Here is a 19914-nt window from a genome sequence, read left to right as displayed (position 1 = left end):
TCTGAACTTGTTTATAAAATCTTAGTAATTTATCAATATTTTTATTTTTTAACGACATTACATTTTATAAATCAAAAGCAGTACCACAGAAACAGTGTCATTGTGCACTACTACCAATCTCCTCTTATTAACGTGTCCATTGCATTCTATCTATTTTCGTTGCCACTTGTCTTCATTAATTATAATTTTAATAAAATGTAACCGAAGAAAAAATATAACTTTTAAAAGTATAAATGGATTATTCTTATTATTTAAAAAAATTCTTAAACGTTTTTTACCTACATAATTAAGGATTTATAATGCATATTTGATCAAATGTTAGTGCATTATTGTTTACTTATTTATGCGTTTTTACTAAAAACTTTTTAGTTCATGGACTTACGAGCCCTGATTATAACTGTATAATTTATGTTTAGTTTAATTATATGATTTTTATATACTACATACTAAAATAATACAAAAAAAAAATTCGAACATTAACATCGATATTCAATCGATTAATCGATAACAAATCATCGATGTTAAAACATCTATATATCGACCTAAAAAATCGATGTTTTTTGTCCATCACTAATATGTATATTACAATTAAATTACTTTTTCAGTTTTATTGTAGAAATAGTGGTTGAAAGGGTATTCATTAATTGTTGCGTTTAATGGTTCTCGTACAACACCAAGTATGGTAATATTTTGTAGTATACAATTATTATCATTATAATTATTCATTTCTACTATACTGAATAATGTAGTGTTCATTAGGCGAAATTGTATTTTATTATATGCATTATTTGTCCATGAATCTACAAAATAATACATAATGAATACAATTACTCGTATAATTATATTATACTTAAAAGTACATGGTCAATAGTTTTAATATTAAATGTTGGTTACAAATATTTTTAATAGGTAATTAATGCAAATATTTTACTTGTTAAAACATTTATTAATATTGATGAGTACCTAAAGATTCTCCATCATCTAAAAATAGAAAACCGGCTGCTTGGTTGCGTTTAGTTGCTACTAATAATTCATAGTAATTTTGACGACTTAAACATGAGCATACAAAAAAATAGAGTAATGCAATTATTTAACAAATAATATAATGGTATACCTCAATGTTGTAGTTATAGATGGCATTTGTGTTGGTAATATAAATCCACCACGTACCATTAAGGGAATTGTGTCTATTGGTGCTTCAATGACAAAAAAACTTCCGTTACTTAATATTATATTTTTATTATAAAATTCATACCACGTGTCTCTTGGAAGATAGACATCTACATGATGACTTTTCTAATAATTAATTTTTAACAAATGTAATAAATTCAACATAAGTAATTAAGTATACTAACCTCTTTTAAAACAGGTAAAATCAGTAAAGCAGCACCCCATAAGAACTGAGTATCAATGGCATATGTATTATCATCAAATGGATACCTAATAAAATTTAAATTTCAATAAAGGGTAATACTATACCATTTTTAAGCATTTACTCAAAAAACAAAGGTCGCACAACAGTTTCTCCCTCAATGTGGGCTTTCCAAAACAATGAATATAAATATGGTAATAATGAATAACGAGTCAACAATGATTTCTTTGTAGATAATATAACTTCAGTTCCTAAGGCTGCTGGATCTTGATCCTTAAAGAAATATAAGGAAATAAATTCAAAATTATCCCTTACTATAAAACAATTTTGCAATAGTGAATATTAAATTACTTTCATAAACTGGTCATTATGATTCCTTGCAAAAGGATAAAATGCTCCTAGTTGAATCCACCTTGAACATAATTCAACAGTTGTGTTGTGATGAAAACCACATATATCTGCTCCGACTAGTGGTATGCCGAATAAATTAAAATTTATAATATCTATAACAAATTTAGATTTTCTAGTTAATTTGTTAACTAATTTTATAATTAAAAAATTTATACGTTATAAGGACTAAGTAAATAAGTTTTTTTTTTATTAAAATTATTGTTTTCTAATTAACAGAAATATTATAATTGTTATTATTCATAGATAATGTTGTATTATAACCTTATATGCCATAACATTTAAATTTCTTTCAAATAGAAAAAGTTCACATTTCTGAGAATCATTTAGTTTGCAAAATTAAGTCAGAATGTTTATGCATTTATTTATAAATTAAATAAATGCATCAAATACCTGTTATAGATTGTTTCATATCATCCCACGAAGAATTAATATCTCCGGTCCAATGACCAGCATAATGTCCAAAACCAGGGAAAGAAGATCGAGAAATTACAAAGGGTCTAGTATTCTTCAATTTTGACAATGCACTAAGAAAATTAAAAGTAAATCAAAATAAATTATGTTTATTACGTGAAAAAATCATAAATGATTACTCATAAGTAGCTATGGTTTCAACTAGTCCATATACATTATGTAGATTATAGTGAACACCAGCGTAATGGCGTGCAGACATGCATATTGTTTTATAATTCAAATGGTTACCAACTATATTAGGGAGATATTGTGGATTTTCCCAATGATCAGATTCAAATGATAAACAACCATTTAAATCACCATCAACAAAATTAGCTGGTTCATTCATATCCTTCGCAAGAAAAACATAAGAAAAATAATTCTTGTGTTATATTTGTATACTTACCAACCATAAACCATCAAAGTTTACAACTTTAAGAAAATTCGAAATTTGGATTTTCCAGAATTCAGTGGCTTTAGGATGAGTAAAATCAATGAATGCTGTTTTACCACCATTATTCCAAACCTTACAAATAAAATAAAATCACATATTTATACGAATATATAAAAAAAAATCCAAAACATTAATTAAAATTATATACTTTTCCTTCCAATGGCTGGCCAGTAAAGTTTTTTATAAATATATCATCTTTAAGACCATCTTTTAAAGGGACAAAAAAGTTTTCATTAAAATGGCGTGAAGGAATGCCTGGATCTAAAATTATCACGTGGTGCATTCCGACCTAATAACAATTTAATATAATTTATCATAAACATTGTTCTAAAGTAAGTTTAAATATCGAAGTCATAATTTAAAGCTATATTATATAAGCATGGTCGACACGAGAGGGGTGCAAAAGGGTGCATTATCGGATTTTCAAGTAGCATTACTTAATACCTTGTCGAAAAAAAATAAAAAAAATTTTGTATTATCATACAATTTGAAAACATATTTAATTTATATAATTTAAGCATTATTAAAAAATCAGCGTATATACTATGCATGATGCACACTCTAGACGAAATTCCTGGTGGCGTCTATGTATCAGTGGCATATATTGATTTTTATTTCGGAGGGGCTGATCATGTATTTGATTTTTGGGGGAAAGGAAGGAGGAAGCACACTATTACGAAAAAAATTAGGTGAACACTATAAGAATTCTATACTGTCTCTACACCATCATAAAAATTAGAAACTTTAATATTTTAATGATTTATAATTTTAAAAAAATATAAAAATTACATTCAGTTCGTGTTCAGCGCCCGACCGTGCAACACGTTTGTGTCGCTCATTACCGCATTTATAGCTATCGATAGCAGTAACACGCATCATTCGATTCAACGTGCAGGTAATATGATTATCGTTTTTACGTTAACTATACCAATTAAATAATATCTCAAACCCAATGGGTGATAAGCCTATTTTAACAACCGATATGAATAATTCCAACAGTTCTTCACAACCTACACACAGTAATAAGACATTCGCTGAAATAACTTCAAATACTAGTTTACCTAAAATGAATCAAGCTATCGTATTTAACTCCATAAATAATATCAAACAAATCGATTATGTCACCGCAATCAGCAAAACTATTCCCGCAAAGAATATACAATTTGTTTCGCGTATTTCCAATAACAGATTTTGCGTCTTCTTCAATAGCCAAACCGTTATGGAAAATTTACTTAAGATTCAGTCATCAATTCAAGTTAATGGAATAGAAATCTCAATTCGTAGACTTATTAACACCTCTAAGAGAATTATTTTATCAAATGTTTACCCGACTATCCCAAATCAACTCATAATAGACGCTCTTCATGAGCTAGGAATCAAAACTGTTTCGCAAATTTCTCACATGAGAGCCGGATTCGCCACTGAACAATTTTCTCACATATTAAGCTTTAGAAGACAAATTTATATTAGTCAAGATAGCATGTCCAAACTACCTAGCTCCATCACTGTTACAATAGAGAACACAACGTTCAGAATATTTATCACTGATGACACGGTAACATGTTTTCAATGTCACCAAACTGGTCACTTCTCAAGCCAATGTACAAATAAACCCAATTCAATTAATGTTACTGAACAAACAGAAACTGAAATGGAAACCCTTATAGACCTATCATCAACAGCCAACAATATAATAAATGTATCTTGCCCTTTACCTATCACCAATGCTCAAAAAGTTAATTCCTCCCAGGATAGAGACACTTCATTTATAAACCTATCCGTTGAAAGTACCAATGTCACTTCTTTGGAGCAGTCTATAAAACCTACACTAGCTGACAAACTAATATCGTCAGCTAACTTAAATACTAAAGTAAAGTCTCTTCAGACAGGAAAACGCCCAGCTCCTTCTACTGTAACTAATTCTCAGCCGCCTTCACCTACATCATCAAGCTCGTCTCTCCCATCCAGCTCACCTCCAATCGTGAGGCCCCCTAATACACAAGACGGCCAAACTCAATCAGCAAAAATAACCAAAGGAATTACAAGCAAAAAACTAAAAACCGGGCCTAGTTCCAGCTCTAATGATGAAGTTCTTACAAACATCGATGAATGGTTAGAATCTACTCATGAACTCTTTAACACACACCCTGATTTTTCCTTAACCTATAACCAATTTAAAGATTTTCTTGAATGTTCAAAAGGTTGCTCCGAACTCGGGAATTTATGTATCAAATACTTAAGTAGTCCAGATAATATTATAGAAATCATTTCTACAATTTACCCCAATGTAACAGTGAAAAGCGCCAAAAATCGTCTAACCAGGTTATCCAATGCATTAAAAAAAATTCAAAACTTCACTAACAGTCAGACTTACATGATCGACTGTGAAGATTACGAAACCTTTTAGTTAAAATCCAAACCTCTATATAAACAAAATACGCTAACAACTATAATTTACCATGATTAATAACACCTTTCAAATCCTCCAATGGAATCCAAATGGATTCTATTCAAAAATTGATGAAATAAAATTATTAATTAACAAGTTCTCACCAGTAGCTCTTAGTATACAAGAAACCAACTTCACTATCAATAAAACTGGGTCTTTAAAAAATTATGTAATTTTTTTTAAAAACAGAAACAATCATAATAGGGCTAGCGGTGGAGTGGCCACCTTTGTTAGTTCTCAGTACCCTTCGGAAGAAATCCCTTTATCCACAAATCTAGAAGCAGTTGCCGTAAGAATTTCTCTCAAATACAAATTAACTATTTGTAATATTTATATACCCAACTCACAAATCCTCAATTACACAGATATTCAAAACATTATCGACCAACTACCTACTCCTTTTATACTTCTTGGAGATTTCAATAGCCATAATATCTTGTGGGGTTGCAATGACACAGATCAAAGAGGCACAATCGTACAACAAATACTCGATAATAACAATAACATAAATATTCTCAACAATGGTCAAGCAACAAGAATAAGTGCTAGCACCGGTAATCTCTCAGCAATTGATCTCTCTCTTTCGTCATCAACTATATCACCCCATATTGAATGGGGCACTATGCCAGAGCTCTCGAGTAGCGACCATTTTCCAATTAAATTAAAACTTAAGTATACCGACTCTGGGGACAAACACACTCGCAGTCTCAAATGGAAACTGACCAATATCAACTGGGATACCTATCAAACTGAAATAGAAAAAAATTTATTAAATTATGATTTTTCCTTCTTAAATAACAATAATGTGGAAGACAATACGGAGAAACTTAGTAATTTAATTTATAATACGGCTTCCAACATTTTCGAGCAAAATAGTTATTCTGGTAAACGACCTCCAGTACCATGGTGGAATAAAACCATCAAACTTGCAATAAGAAATAAAAAAACAACTTTCAATAAATTTAAACGTACACACGATTTCCACGACTTCATTGAATTTAAAAAGAAAAAAGCGTTAGTCAGATATTTAATAAAAAACGAAAAAAAAAAAGCTTGGGTAAAATTCACGACAGGCCTCAATAGCAAAGAGTCAACTACCAATATTTGGAAAAAAATTAAAACCATTAAAGGTATTCCTATGATCCAAATTAAAACTATTCTATCCGAAAATGTCATACATACTGAACCTCAGGAAATAGCTCAATCAATAGGCCAATACTTCTACTCCAACAGTAGTGACGCTTCATTAACCAACGACTTCCTTAAGTACAAACAAGAAAAAGAAAAATATATAAATACCTCAACAAGCTTACATCCCAACCATGGCCAAGGCAGCATCCTGAATGAACCGATTACGTTGCCTGAAATTGAACATTGTCTTCGTGGTAAAAAAAGTAAAAGCTGTGGGTCTGATAAAATTCCTTTTATTTTCTTACAAAACCTACCTTCAAGTGGCAAAATGTTATTACTTCATCTCTATAACCAAATTTGGGAAACGGGCATAATCCCAATCAAATGGAAAAATGCCATCATCACCCCTATTCCTAAAAAGAATCAAAATAGATTTAAACCTACAGGGTATCGACCAATATCAGTCCTCTGCAGTATGAGCAAACTGTTAGAAAAAATAATCTATAACCGACTTAATTGGTATGCAACTCAACATAAATTCCTTTCTCCTAGTCAACACGGTTTTAGAAAACACCATTCAACCACTGATTGTCATGTAAAAATCGATACTGAAGTCATAGAAACATTAGCAAACAAACAATCAATGATCTTAATAAGCCTCGATTTGCAAAAGGCATATGATACTGTTTGGCGATACAGAGTTATTAATCTACTTAAAAATTGGAACATACATGGAAACATGATAATATTTCTAACTAACTTCTTAAACCAACGATCCTTCCAAGTAAAAATTAGTGATATAACTTCTAATACTTTTATGTTAGAAAATGGAGTACCGCAGGGCTCCCTTCTCAGCATTTTTTTATTTCAGACGGCAATCAATAACCTTCCCAATATTATTTCAAATCCTGTAAAATCAATCATTTTTGCTGATGATACCCACTTATACATTCGAGGTACGCAAATTTCTGTAATGACTAGAATACTCCAAAAATGCCTAAACGACCTTTCCGAATGGTGCTTCAAAGCCGGCTTTATTTTCTCGCCTCAAAAAACTAAATGCATTCTTTTTTCTAACAAAAGGAAATTAACCAAACCGAAATTGTTTCTTGGTACTACTCGTTTAACATTTGTAGATGACATTTCAATACTAGGTCTAAAGTTTGACACAAAGCTTACTTGGAAATCTCATATTATGGCACTAAAAAAAAATACATACAAAAGCCTTAATGTCATTAAAACCTTAAGTCACTATGAATGGGGTGCCGAAGGCACTATACTATTAAATGTATATAGATCGCTGGTAAGATCCAAACTTGATTATGGTTCAATTTGTTATGGCAACTCAGACTCAAAAATCTTAAAAATAGTTGACACAATCCACAACGCAGGACTGAGATTGTCAATTGGAGCTTTTAAAAGTAGCCCGATAATAAGTTTGCTTTCCCTGACTGGAGAACCTCCACTTCATTTCCGTAGACTTAAGTTATCTCTTAATTATATAGCTCGTATCTTATCTACACCAAATAATTCAACCATTCATTTTCTAAATAAAAATCGTTTCTCCAATATATACCAACATAATCCTAAATTAAGAAAACCATTAGGACTTAGACTACAGCAAGAGATGATGGAAATTAATATTGTAGCCAATGAAATATGCCAACGTGAAAACTGCCAGATACCTACTTGGAAACAACCTAATTTCCGAGTTGATACAAGCCTAACAGTTCACTCGAAAAAAGAAACTTCAAATATTATCTACAACAATTTATTCAACGAACTTATACATAGTTCCAGTACCAGTACTCAGATCTACACCGATGCTTCTAAAACAGAAATGGGAATAGGACTTGCAATAGTTCACCTCAACGAAACTTAACAGTTCAAACTTAACATTTACAACAGCATTTATACAGCTGAATATCTTGCTTTATATAAAGGAGTCCAATTAGCTCTACAGATTCAAGATACTAAAATAGATATATGTTCCGACTCACTCAGTGCCTTAGCTAATCTGCAATCAATAACACTTTCAGAGCCATTGGCTATACTAATAAGCAACCTTCTTTCAAAATCAAGCAAAGATATTCAATTCATATGGATCCCTGGTCATTGCAACATAAAGGGAAATGAAAAGGCTGATGAAGCAGCTAGAAATGCAATTATGAGTCCAAACAGTGAATTAATCCCCTTTTCCTCACTTGTTGACATAAAGAGGAATATAAATAATTAGTGCGTTGAATGGTGGAACTCAAAATGGCACAATACCACGGAAAACAAACTTAGAGAAATTAAACACTCTGTTGAACTCTGGCCAAAATTCACCGACCTAAATAGGAAAAATGAGGTAATTCTTAATCGCTTAAGAATCGGCCATACCAAATTCACACACGGACATCTCATGGCTAAAACAGATCCACCCCTATGCCCAACATGCAACATAGACTACTCTATTAAACACATAATTGTCCACTGCCCAAACTTTGATGCAGCCAGAAGAAACTTCAACATCCCTGATAACTTGTATGATGCTATTGGTCCTTTTTCTAACTGGCGAAACACAATTTTATACCTTAAAGAAATTGAATTGTATAACAGCATATAACAAGTTGTTTATTTGTAATACTTGTTTATAATTGTTTATAATCGAATTGTCCATTAACTTATAACTCCGTAAAATGTAAAAATGTAATAACAGTTAAGCTAATAACCTTGTAGTTGATGCTTAAACAATAATAAAAAAAAAAAAAAAAAAAAAAATTACATTGTAATAAACAATTTTTTCACTAGTCACTCAAAATTCACACATATTTTTTTAAACGAATTAACATATTTTATAAATATAAAATTTTAAAATATCGCATAAAAAACATTCTCAATGTCGCGATATATTTTCGAAATAACCCTCAGCCTTAAGACATATCCATGTAAAAATTAACAATTTTTAACGATGGTATTTTTAGTTTGAGAGGGATCCTATCCCTCTATATATCCTATCCCTCTGTATATAAAAACCAACATGAATGGAAAAATGAGAAAATGATGCGATCAAAATACAGAACCTGGTAAGATACAGTATTTAGATATAATATTGGTGTTTGATAATACTACACATCTGTTCTATTCAGGGTGTTGGACATATTATTGGGGTTTTTTTTTTTTTTATTTGGGGTTTTAGTAAACTATTAAGCTCGAAGATTAAACATAAATAAAATATACATAATACATTTAAAATAAATATTTACAAATTTTTAAACACGAAAGCCACCTCATGGGTGAAAGAGATAATAAGGATAATAACGGATACAGAGTTTGAATTAGGGATGTCATAAATATTGAAAGGAATATTGAGAGACTTCAGAGAGTAAAATAGAACAAGACGTTTGGAAGATAAGGAAGGACAATCAAAAAGAATATGATTTAAATCGCAAATACTTTCATCTAGATAAAGCGTACAGAAGGAGGAATCATTAAGATTTAGTTTATAATCATGGGAAGGTAGGAGATGATGTGCACTACGAAGACGGTAAAATTTTATAATGAGGGGTCTGGATAAAGTAAGATCATTGAACTGTACTTTTTTTGTATGATAGGGACAATTGATTTAAAACTAGAGGTAAAATTTGCTGGCAAGTTATTCCAATAGGTAGATCAGAGTGTAAAAATATGGCGTCGAAGAGTCGGGGTGAAATCGGACCAGGGTATTAAGGAAAGAGAAGGGCATATTAAGTTTGAGGATGATTTCCACGGATACCCACATAGCTGAGAACCCAGAGAAACTGAATAATAAAATTTTTTTGATGTAATAGATACAGAATATACTTAATTTAGAGAATTAGAGGGGAAATCTGAAAGTTGAAAGGGTTAGAGGTAAAGGATTGAAGACATGACATTGAGTCTGTTGCAATTAAGAACTTATCTGGTAGGAAAGAGGAAATCAACGTGAGCGTTTTGACAATGGCGAAGCACTCAGCAGTGAAAGAAGAAGCCGAAGGTGGTAAATTATTAGTAAAGGATATATGCAGCTCAGGAATATAAAAAGAGTAACCAGCAGAGAGAGGAGAAACAGATCCATCGGTATACACTGCTATGAAGTCGGGAAAAATGGAATTAAGGAAATCAAAAAAGGCGTTGTTTATTACAATAGGAGAGGACAATTTAAGGTCTATAGAGGGAGATTCACGATGAAAGTTCATGAGATGTATATAACAGGGATGTTAAGAAAGTAGTCGTATGTTTGTAAATACAGAGGTGGTTTGATATGAGTAATAATGTATTGATGAAATGAGGAGATGGAATTTGCAGCCAGGGAAATGATTGGAAGATATTTAGGGACATAACGCCAAGTGAGAAACAGGGAATAAAAAGTATCAAAGATAGGAGAGTTAGAGTGTAATAAAGATTTCAGGAGAAATTTACTGGCAAGCCAGTGACATCATATGTTGAAAGGAGGGCAGATTGTTTCTACCTCGATAGCAGAAAAAGGGGTTAATTTTAAATACCCAAAATGCTTCTTAGGCAATTGCTTTGGAGTTTATTGAGTTTAGCCCAGTTGGAGAAAGAGGATGAGCCAAACAGAAAACTACCGTAATCAATTTTATAGCGTATGATTGATTTGTAAATGGATAGTAATGAGAGAGGGTCAGATCCCTACCATGTATCAGAAATCGATCTGAGGAAATTAGCCCATTTCGAGCAGTACGAAGTGAGCGACGTAATATATAGTATCCAATGTAATTTAGAATCTAGTGTGATTCATCAAGTATCATCAAGATAAATGTTCTGGGAATTTAAGTATCGGCGTCTGGTAAAAATAAAGGATTTAATTTTTCATTTGCAATTTTGAAAAAAATGGCTGTTGAGGATAAAATTTAACTCACTAAGAGCGAGATTTAGAGTTTCAATAGCTAGATTGAGAGATTTATTCGAAAAAACACTACTATATCATTGGCGTAGATTCATTAGTGTACAATGTTATATTATATATCTTGGGCCATAATTTTTATTTGAGAAACGACAAATTTATGTATCAAAAAACTACTGAAATGTTAAAATAAATTTAGTTAAATTAATTTTAAACTAAGTGTAATATTACGGACTATACATTTTATACATAATCGTAGGAAAAAAAATATCTTAATCAATTGCATTTTGGTATACTCATACACATTGTACCTTATGTGGGTGGATAGGTAGTTTTATAATAATATTGTATATTTTTAAATAGCAGGAAGTAGTAGTGTTAAGCGGAATAATTTTTCACACAATGATCTTGTAAGTTTGATTCGTGGTGATAAAATATTTCGTCCCACAAGTGTAAAATCAATTCTCATTATTCGTCTACACATTTTTGTCGTCCAATAAAATTTTTGTATGAAAAGGAAACAATAGAAAGTACGAAGAGAGAAGTAAATGCCATCGAATCAGAATTGAAAAATATATTTCCAACAGATATTTTATTAGAAGACAATAATTTACTCAAAATAAAACATACTCTGATATTTTCGATGGTTGATGGAAAGGTAAAAATTTTACATAGATACAAAATTAATTTAGATTTTTAAAGTTTTAATGATTTTTTTTTAGGTATGTAATTCAATACGAGTACATCTAGCCAATCGTGTTACATATGTGGATGTAAACCTAAAAACTTTAATGACATCGATAAAGTGATAAAGATACCGACAAACCCAGATAATTTTAAGTTTGGATTGTCCACTCTTCACGCATGGATAAGATTTTTAGAATGTATTTTACACATATCCTACCGGTTACCATTTAAAACATGGCAGGTAATTATAAAAAAATATATATTCATAAATGTATAATACAATTTTATTTTAAATAATTTGTAATCTTCAGGTAAGGTCGGATTCAAATAAAACTGTGATGGAACACCGAAAAAAAGAAATTCAGGGCCGATTTAAATCCGAAATGGATTTATTAGTTGATATTGTACTACAAGGTAACATTTTGACCATTTGTATAAATAAACAAAAAATATATAAATTAAAGGTACCTACTTTATTTGTTTAAGGTCACGGTACAACAAATGATGGGAATACATCTCGAAGATTTTTTAGGGAACCAGAGAAATCATCAGATATCACCGGGATTGACATAAACTTAATAAAAAGATTTTCAACCATTTTAGTAGTTATGGCAAGTGGAAAAGAAATAGATGTGGATGCGTTTGAAAATTATGGAATAGAGACAGCAAGACTCTTTGTTAAGCTATACCCATGGTACTACATGCCAAGTAGTGTCCATAAAATCTTACTGCACGGGGCTGACGCGGCAACCTGTCGCGGCGACAGGTCGCGCATTGGACACCGTTAGAATATTTTTAAAATACACCGTACCTTTATAATTTTTAATTTTTATATTTGTATTTGGATGTTTATAGAATTACGTCACAACGGACGACAGTTCGCGTGCACGATCCGCAACTAATCTATTTTAAGAATATTAATACGTTATGGTACAAAGGTAAAACGATGATAAATATTGAAGTATATAAATAAATAAAATATAATAAAACCAAATTATGTTAAAAGTGGGTAGACATTGTCTCATTGTCTTCTAGGATACTTCGCCACTGATTACAGGTTTATTACATTTTTTTATTTGCACGAAAAATTAATTAATTATTATATTATTTTTATTTTTTTTCAAAATAATTTTATTATTATTACTGTATCTAATACCTACAACTTAATTATATTATATTTCATAATGACTTTTGTCCCGTAATTTCGTAATTAAAATACAGGTATTATTAAATAAATAAAAAAAAATTGTCCGTTTTCACAGGGCCCCTTAAATGAATGAGACTCTAAGACGGGCGCGTACTCCACCTAATGGGTAATCCGGCACTGCATGCATATTATACTTAATTGAAATTTATACTAATTTTAAAATAAATATTTTTTGAAGATTATTTTGTACCTTGTGTAAACTATTCACATACTCAGGAAGTTGATTAAAATTATTAGACAGAGTAAAATCATCCTTATGATCCATATAATCAATATCATTCCAATGAGTGTCCTAAAATAAAATAATGAACTCATAATTATGACCCATAAATATATAATATATATTTTTATGTGTGCTTAGTTACAAATGTTATAAAAATATAAGATATATTAGAACAGTGCTATGTTGAGTATAAACATTGATTATAGAATAAATATTTATTCTATAATCAATGAAATAATAGTAGTGTATCCAGTGCTTAATTTGTTGTAATTTTTTTTTTTGGGAGGGGGCAAAAGTGTAAAAAATGTCACTAAAATAATTTAATTATTATTTAGTTATTTATAGTTAAGTATTAATAATTACTATTTTTTATTTATTAAGTTATTTTAGTTCACTATTATTCTAGGGCAAGGAACTTCTAGGAGTTTGCACGTTTTTCAATAATCATTCAAAACATAGCCAAGTAATTAAGAAATTTGTTTCATGACCATACAAGTTTATACTTACATTTGTAATTGCGTATTTTGCCTATTTGTTAATTTTTCATTTTTAAATGAATATTTGACAATTTTTATATACATATGTAAGTTTTATAAAAGAAAATTTAATTTCAAATACATTTTTTGTATCTCAGGCAATTATTAGTTAAAATTTTTTTTACTATTAATTAAAATTCATAATTTGAAAAATATAGTCTAAGTATAAAAATAGAATGGTTTTGGTACATCGTGGTTGAAACGAATTAACACTATAGTTATCAAGTCTTTAGGTTTTGTGTTTGTATAATTGTACATGCTACGGTATGATTAACTATATATTTTCTGAATGTAAGTATTTAAATATTAATAATATTTTTGTTATTGACTATGAAGAATCAAAAAACAACATTCATATAAATTACATAATTATTTTTAGTTATTTATTACCCATGGAATGCCAGCTTTTGTTGTCCTATTATAAACTTTGATCAGATCCTCAAAAGTCTGTCCATATCTATAATTATAAAATTGAATAAATTAAATAATTATATTGATATTAGAAGATCGTTTTTCGTAAAGTTTACCGACACATATGATAACCCAAAGACCAGTATGGTGGTAGAAATGGTCTACCGATAATTTTAGTGTATTGAGAAATAACATCAGAAGGTGTTGGTCCAGAAAAGAAATAAAAATCCAAAATACCACCAATTACCCGGTATGTTATAGCGGGTGCTGGTTGTAATAGAATATCTTGCGTTTAAAAAATTAATTATATTGAATATTCATTAAATGTTTTGCGGTTTAATATATAATATTTATTATTTATTACCCATGGCATTACTGTTGAATAAAAAAACTCCATGACTTTTTCCTGATTTTTCTATTAGTAGATAAAATGGATGTGAGCCATAACCGTTTATCTAAAATTAAGCATTGATATTTAAAATATAAAAAAAATTAAATAGTTCTATTTAGAAAAATATACTTTTTAAGCTAAATAAACTTACGCCAGGTTTTGGAGTACTATCATGGTTAAACATTGTATACATTTTCCAATTTGAACTTAATAATAAATTAGTTTTATGTTCTCCTAATCCATAAATATACTTAGAAGGTAGTAAAGCTGATAATTGAATGAACTGATCAGAAAATATAAAACCTCCAATATTTCGACTATCAAATCTAAATAATATAACAGATTATAATTAAGAGTGAACACTTATCGTGAGTTAATACTCGTGAGCAGAGCCGCGTCAAACATTTCAGCGCTCAGGGGCAAAAATTTTTTTACAGGACCACTGGGTACAGGTAGAATATTAAGTGCAGATAAGGGCGCCTCCTTACTTTCAAAAAATTACGGCGCCCGGGGACAATTGCCCCCTTTGACACCCCCTTAACATGGCCCTGCCGTGACTTTATAAAGTCCATATACACAAATATAAACCATTACTTCAATATTTAGTGATTATTGTAAAAATATATATACTTGTATATAATTATATATTAATATATATATATTTTTTAATGGCCGCTAGACTAACAACTGGACAACAAATCAGTGGTATCCAATAATTACTTTTAGGGAATAATTATATGTTGTTATTATTATTATTATTATTGTTGCCTTTTTTTATGTGCAGAATCAACTAATTTTTTTTAAACGGGTTACAGATGTACACGAGCGTTTAGAGACAGTCCACGTGCAAATTCCTTATCAATTATAATATAATATTTCATATCAAAATTAATAACATAATGACAAAATTGTATCAACATGAACATAGCATATTTGTGTCACAAGCAGGTAAATTAAATGATAAACAGCTTCATAAAATTAATTTATCCTTAGACTCAAATTTAAAAATGCTATATGAACAAGAATCGAATGTTGCTGTTTTATTAAATGAAAATGTAAGAAAATGTAAGAAAACAAATAATAAATGATTTGAATGAAAAAGACGAGTCTCCTTATATTCATATTGATTCACAATTTGACCATGCATATGGAAAATAAGACAAATAATATTATGCTACAAAAACAATATTTTTATAACAATTTTATATTTTATTTTATAACTATATTATACTGAAAACAACATTATTATTATTATTAATATTATTTTGAAAACTATATTTTTATGACAATTTTATATTTTATTTTATGATTATGACTATTATTTTAAAAACATAATTTACATTATAATTATTTTTTTGTATGTTCATGTTGATAACATTTTGTCATTATGTTATTAATTTTGATAAGAAACATTATATTATAATTGATAAGAAATTTGCTCGTGGGCTGTCTCTAGACGCTCGTCAGATGTACAATGTACTGTAGGATATTTGAATCACGGCTATAGTATTGTTATACAAATATATAATAGCTGTTAGGTTGGAATTATAAAAATTGTATCCATGCTTAAATAAGAATTTTTTTTTTTAATTACGATTAACTTCAAACTTTATAAAAAAAATTATTTTTCTTTATTATTTTATGTATTAGAATTACTTCATATAGACTCTATATTATAGAGTAAAAACAAAAATGCTTAATGCCTCAATATATCATATACACGGATATATAGAACAGTATTCATTCTTCGAGGTTTTCACAAAATATGTTTTATGTTGTATCATATAACATAGTTAAGGAAGATATTTTTTGTTAGACCTAAGGAACCATTAATAAATAAAAACAATATAATATGATTATATATTTATTTTTATTATTTAAGTTTTTTTTTTTTTTAATTTAAGCGTAATCTCGATTACAGTTCTTATTTAGTCCTCTTGGGAATTACTTGGGATGTCATTAAAATTAATATCTAATATTTGGAGATTACTGTGATTTGCAAAACGTACACGAAAGATTTTGTAGGATGAAGTGGCTACTTCCATGACAGTAGATATGTTCAAATCAGTATGTAGGCTAAGGTTTGTGACGTAGAAGTGAGCTATGGTAATGATTTGTAACGAAATAGATTGAAATTATTGAATTTTATAGGTATTTGAATTTTTAGCAATACCCCATACTTAGTCTCTATACGACTATATTGGTTTAGTAGAGTTTTGTACAACAGTAATTTATTTTTTAGCAAACGATTGAAGTGTTTGCCTAGAAGAAAATGAAATGATTTATGTATGGAATTCACAAAAGGCTTTTTTACTGGACATTTTAGGCCCAAGTTAGACGTTTAACTAATAATAATCCTAAATAACGGACTTTAAATTTCAGTGGTATAATTTTTGGATAGTGATCAGAGGGACAGTGCCTTTTTTTAGTGTAAAAGTAATGTGTGAGCATTTTTCATTTAATTTTCTATTTTTATTACCATACTTCCATGTTGTTAAGGTGGTTATATTGGAATTGACTGGCAGTAAGTGGATCATTGCAGGAAATAAAAATTATTTTGTCAGCTGCAAACTCAGCTATGGAAATGTGGTTTGATGATGGCTGGTCTGCGGCATACAGGTACAGGATTGGAGATAAAATAGCATTTTAGTGGAAAACATCTCGAATAGAGGATAATTTGGAGAATTCAGAGCCTACTTTGGTAACAAAGTAACGGTATGATTTAAGGAATAAGAAAAAAGGGGGTGGGAGAAGTGTTTTTAATTTAAATAGGAGTCCAGTGTGCCAGATCTTGTCAAAAACTTGAGCTATGTCTTATAAAACATGAGGAACAGAAAATATTTTTTGTTGGATCATGGAATATGTTACAAAACCCGAATTGATTATGAGGTATTACTTACTTTTTCACTAATAACTTTGGATACATGTTTGAGGATTAATTGTTCGAAAATAATAGAAGAAGTTTAAAGTTATCATTATAAATAATAGTAATATAATTATAAGACGATAGAAAAATGGAATATTGGGAGTTTTACCTAGTTTTGAAATTTATATCATTACTGATATTTTTCATTGGAGGAGAAAGTAGGAGTGTCTTAGAATATAATTTAAAATTCGGGTTTAGTGAATTAATGCTTTTTTTTATATTTGTCGATCAACTTTTTTAGTGATTTAGTCTATTCCTGCTGGTTTTTTGAAAGGAAATTATTTTATAAGGTGTAGGACTTCACTTGTAGAAAATAATTTTGAGGAAAGATAAAGTGGGAAAGAAAAAACAAGTGAGTTTTCAATAAGTTCGATGAAAGTATGATAACCGATATTTTGGTGAGGTTAGAAGACTCCCGAGAAATAAAAATGAAAAATTTCTGCTTGCTTTTTTCAAATTTGCACCAATTTTTATTGTTGTTATTAAGTGGGGCTTATAAATTTTGTTTAAGGCTCCATAGAGAGCCATTTTTATGGCAAATGACAAGATACAGTCTTTATGAGAATCGTTGTTAACTTGGTGTTAGGTCCATTTAAGGGATGAAGGATGAATAGTTCGAAATTATTTATTTATTAGTATATTTTATTAATATATGAACTACAAATACATTGGGTCTACAATCATATACTGTAGACTGCATTATAAAATAGGAACATAACGGGAATCCGTAAACAAGAATAGCACTAATTTTTTTCTAATATATTTCAATTTTACTGTAGCAAGAGCTTAGAAAGGTTCAGAAAATTAAGTGATGATATGTATGTTATATATACCTCTGTATCCATAACAATATTAATATATTTTTACCCACCTCTACATAGTATCTTACAAATTTTTTGTGCACCACCTTATGTTAATTTCACGAGTCACCACTGATCTGAGAGACGAGTGGTGCATTATCAGAGAGCCTTCGCGTATTTTGTGTGATTAGTTCACGAATGTGATCGAGAATTATTGGGGTTTCTTTAGTGTTTATGAGTTACAAGTGATGATTCCCATGCTGTTGATTGGCTAAAGTCGGTTAGGTTTTGAACAAGGCTTTGAACCTTTATGTAACCGGAACCCAAAACCCGTTTATTCAAAACCGATTGAAAAAATAAATACCTGAATCAACCCGAAACCTTAATGAAATATATGGATTAACCCAAAACTCAAACTTTAATATGACTGATTAATGTTACGTATTAATTTAATATGATATTTTTTTCATAATAGCTGCTTAAAAAATATATTCAGATTACTAAATCCAATTTGCATTGAAAATATCATGTTATCTGACATGAAATTTGGATTTTTAACATCAGCATTGACCATAATAAATCCAAATAAATTTATATTTTAACCGTAAACAGAAAAGTTCATTAACCTAGAAAATCCAAGTTCAATAACTCGAATTTTCACTCAATAACCGAAAAAATGACCCTGATGTAATGCCTTGGTTTTAAATAGCATTTTCGAAATTATTTGGAGTTTTAAGTGAGTGTTTGAAATTATATTCTGGTCAATATTCTTCTAAATTTGTTCCAGTTCACAATGGCATTCATAAAATGATCGGTTTCTATCGGACCGGAAAGCAGGTAGAGTGTTTAGAGTTATGAAAACTAAGGAGTAAATCGAAAATAGGTCACTTGTATACTTGACAATCATTGTAAAGCGCATAATTGGCGGATGATGTATTGAATTTGTTGTAATTGGTGGATAGATAGTTTTCTTCATAGCGAATGCATTTTTGGTGGACATGAGCAGTATTTTTTTTGCGTGACCGTAGTTTTGACAGTTTAAATACTATAAAATGTCTTTGCATTTGTGAGGTCCTTCTATTTTAACTTTTGTATGAATAAGTAGTGTTAAGGTAAATATGTCCTTATTAATAATTGCTGATTCTTAATCTACAAAAAATCATAGGAAATTTGTTTTTTGTCTCGTGGGTATTATTTTCGTTGCTGCCAGAACATTTTTAAATGCACTCTTACAACAATTGCATTGTGTGCAGGTGCTCCATCATGTTGAAAAATACATTATTTCTAGTCTCTAATAGTATGTCATCCATGTATGTAAGTAAAACATCAGTTAGAAACTTTAAGTATCTTATCCCAGTAAGCGTACCATCGTAAAAATATGGGCCGAGAAGTTTCCCATTAAGTAACTCATACCAAACATTACTTCCCCAAACTGTTTGGTGTTTTGTATCAGTGGTCTAATATGGATTGTCATCAGCTCAATACCGGTTATTTTGTTTATTAGTTATACCGTTATTGGTAAACTTTGATTCGTCGATAGATAGATAAATCGTATAAAACCGGGTTCGTCATGTAATTGCACCATAAATCATGCAATAA

At 29.8% G+C, this 19914-nt stretch overlaps 3 protein-coding genes across 5 annotated transcripts in view; 2 read left to right on the top strand and 1 right to left on the bottom strand.

The window, feature by feature from the left end:
- LOC112687675 (cell division cycle protein 27 homolog) overlaps window positions 1-2267 on the top strand; it is a 29084-nt gene extending 26817 nt beyond the window's left edge. For both annotated transcript variants that reach the window (XM_025560526.1, XM_025560527.1), the window contains exon 24: window positions 2183-2267. In XM_025560526.1, coding sequence (XP_025416311.1) covers window positions 2183-2229 — 47 coding nt within the window. In that variant the 3' untranslated portion in view covers window positions 2230-2267. The remainder of the gene's footprint in view (window positions 1-2182) is intronic.
- LOC112687676 (lysosomal alpha-glucosidase-like) overlaps window positions 1-19914 on the bottom strand; it is a 28915-nt gene that overhangs the window by 661 nt on the left and 8340 nt on the right. The window contains exons 3-17 of one of the 2 annotated variants that reach the window (XM_025560529.1): window positions 14741-14915; window positions 14563-14653; window positions 14315-14483; window positions 14178-14244; window positions 13219-13320; window positions 2836-2976; window positions 2640-2759; window positions 2374-2585; window positions 2174-2307; window positions 1724-1875; window positions 1497-1645; window positions 1356-1440; window positions 1115-1296; window positions 964-1049; window positions 598-800 (exon numbers count right to left, since the gene is read on the bottom strand). In XM_025560529.1, the coding sequence (XP_025416314.1) occupies window positions 598-800; window positions 964-1049; window positions 1115-1296; window positions 1356-1440; window positions 1497-1645; window positions 1724-1875; window positions 2174-2307; window positions 2374-2585; window positions 2640-2759; window positions 2836-2976; window positions 13219-13320; window positions 14178-14244; window positions 14315-14483; window positions 14563-14653; window positions 14741-14915 (2068 nt within the window). Of the gene's footprint in view, window positions 1-597; window positions 801-931; window positions 1050-1114; window positions 1297-1355; window positions 1441-1496; window positions 1646-1723; window positions 1876-2173; window positions 2308-2373; window positions 2586-2639; window positions 2760-2835; window positions 2977-13218; window positions 13321-14177; window positions 14245-14314; window positions 14484-14562; window positions 14654-14740; window positions 14916-19914 lie in introns of those variants that run through there. The other variant, XM_025560530.1, reaches the window with a different exon arrangement.
- On the top strand, window positions 11364-13792 carry LOC112687680. The gene is made up of 6 exons (XM_025560538.1): window positions 11364-11792; window positions 11857-12062; window positions 12133-12235; window positions 12308-12604; window positions 12677-12759; window positions 13658-13792. Exons 3-5 carry the CDS (start codon window positions 12160-12162, stop codon window positions 12721-12723), a joined length of 420 nt encoding a protein of 139 aa, XP_025416323.1. The 5' UTR covers window positions 11364-11792; window positions 11857-12062; window positions 12133-12159; the 3' UTR covers window positions 12724-12759; window positions 13658-13792.

The sequence above is a fragment of the Sipha flava genome, unplaced genomic scaffold, assembly GCF_003268045.1.
Source record: "Sipha flava isolate LNK unplaced genomic scaffold, YSA_version1 35a_pilon_pilon, whole genome shotgun sequence".
Lineage (NCBI taxonomy): Eukaryota > Metazoa > Arthropoda > Insecta > Hemiptera > Aphididae > Sipha > Sipha flava.
The sequence above is the reverse complement of the archived record's forward strand: the minus strand, read 5'-3'. Positions and strand labels throughout refer to the sequence as shown.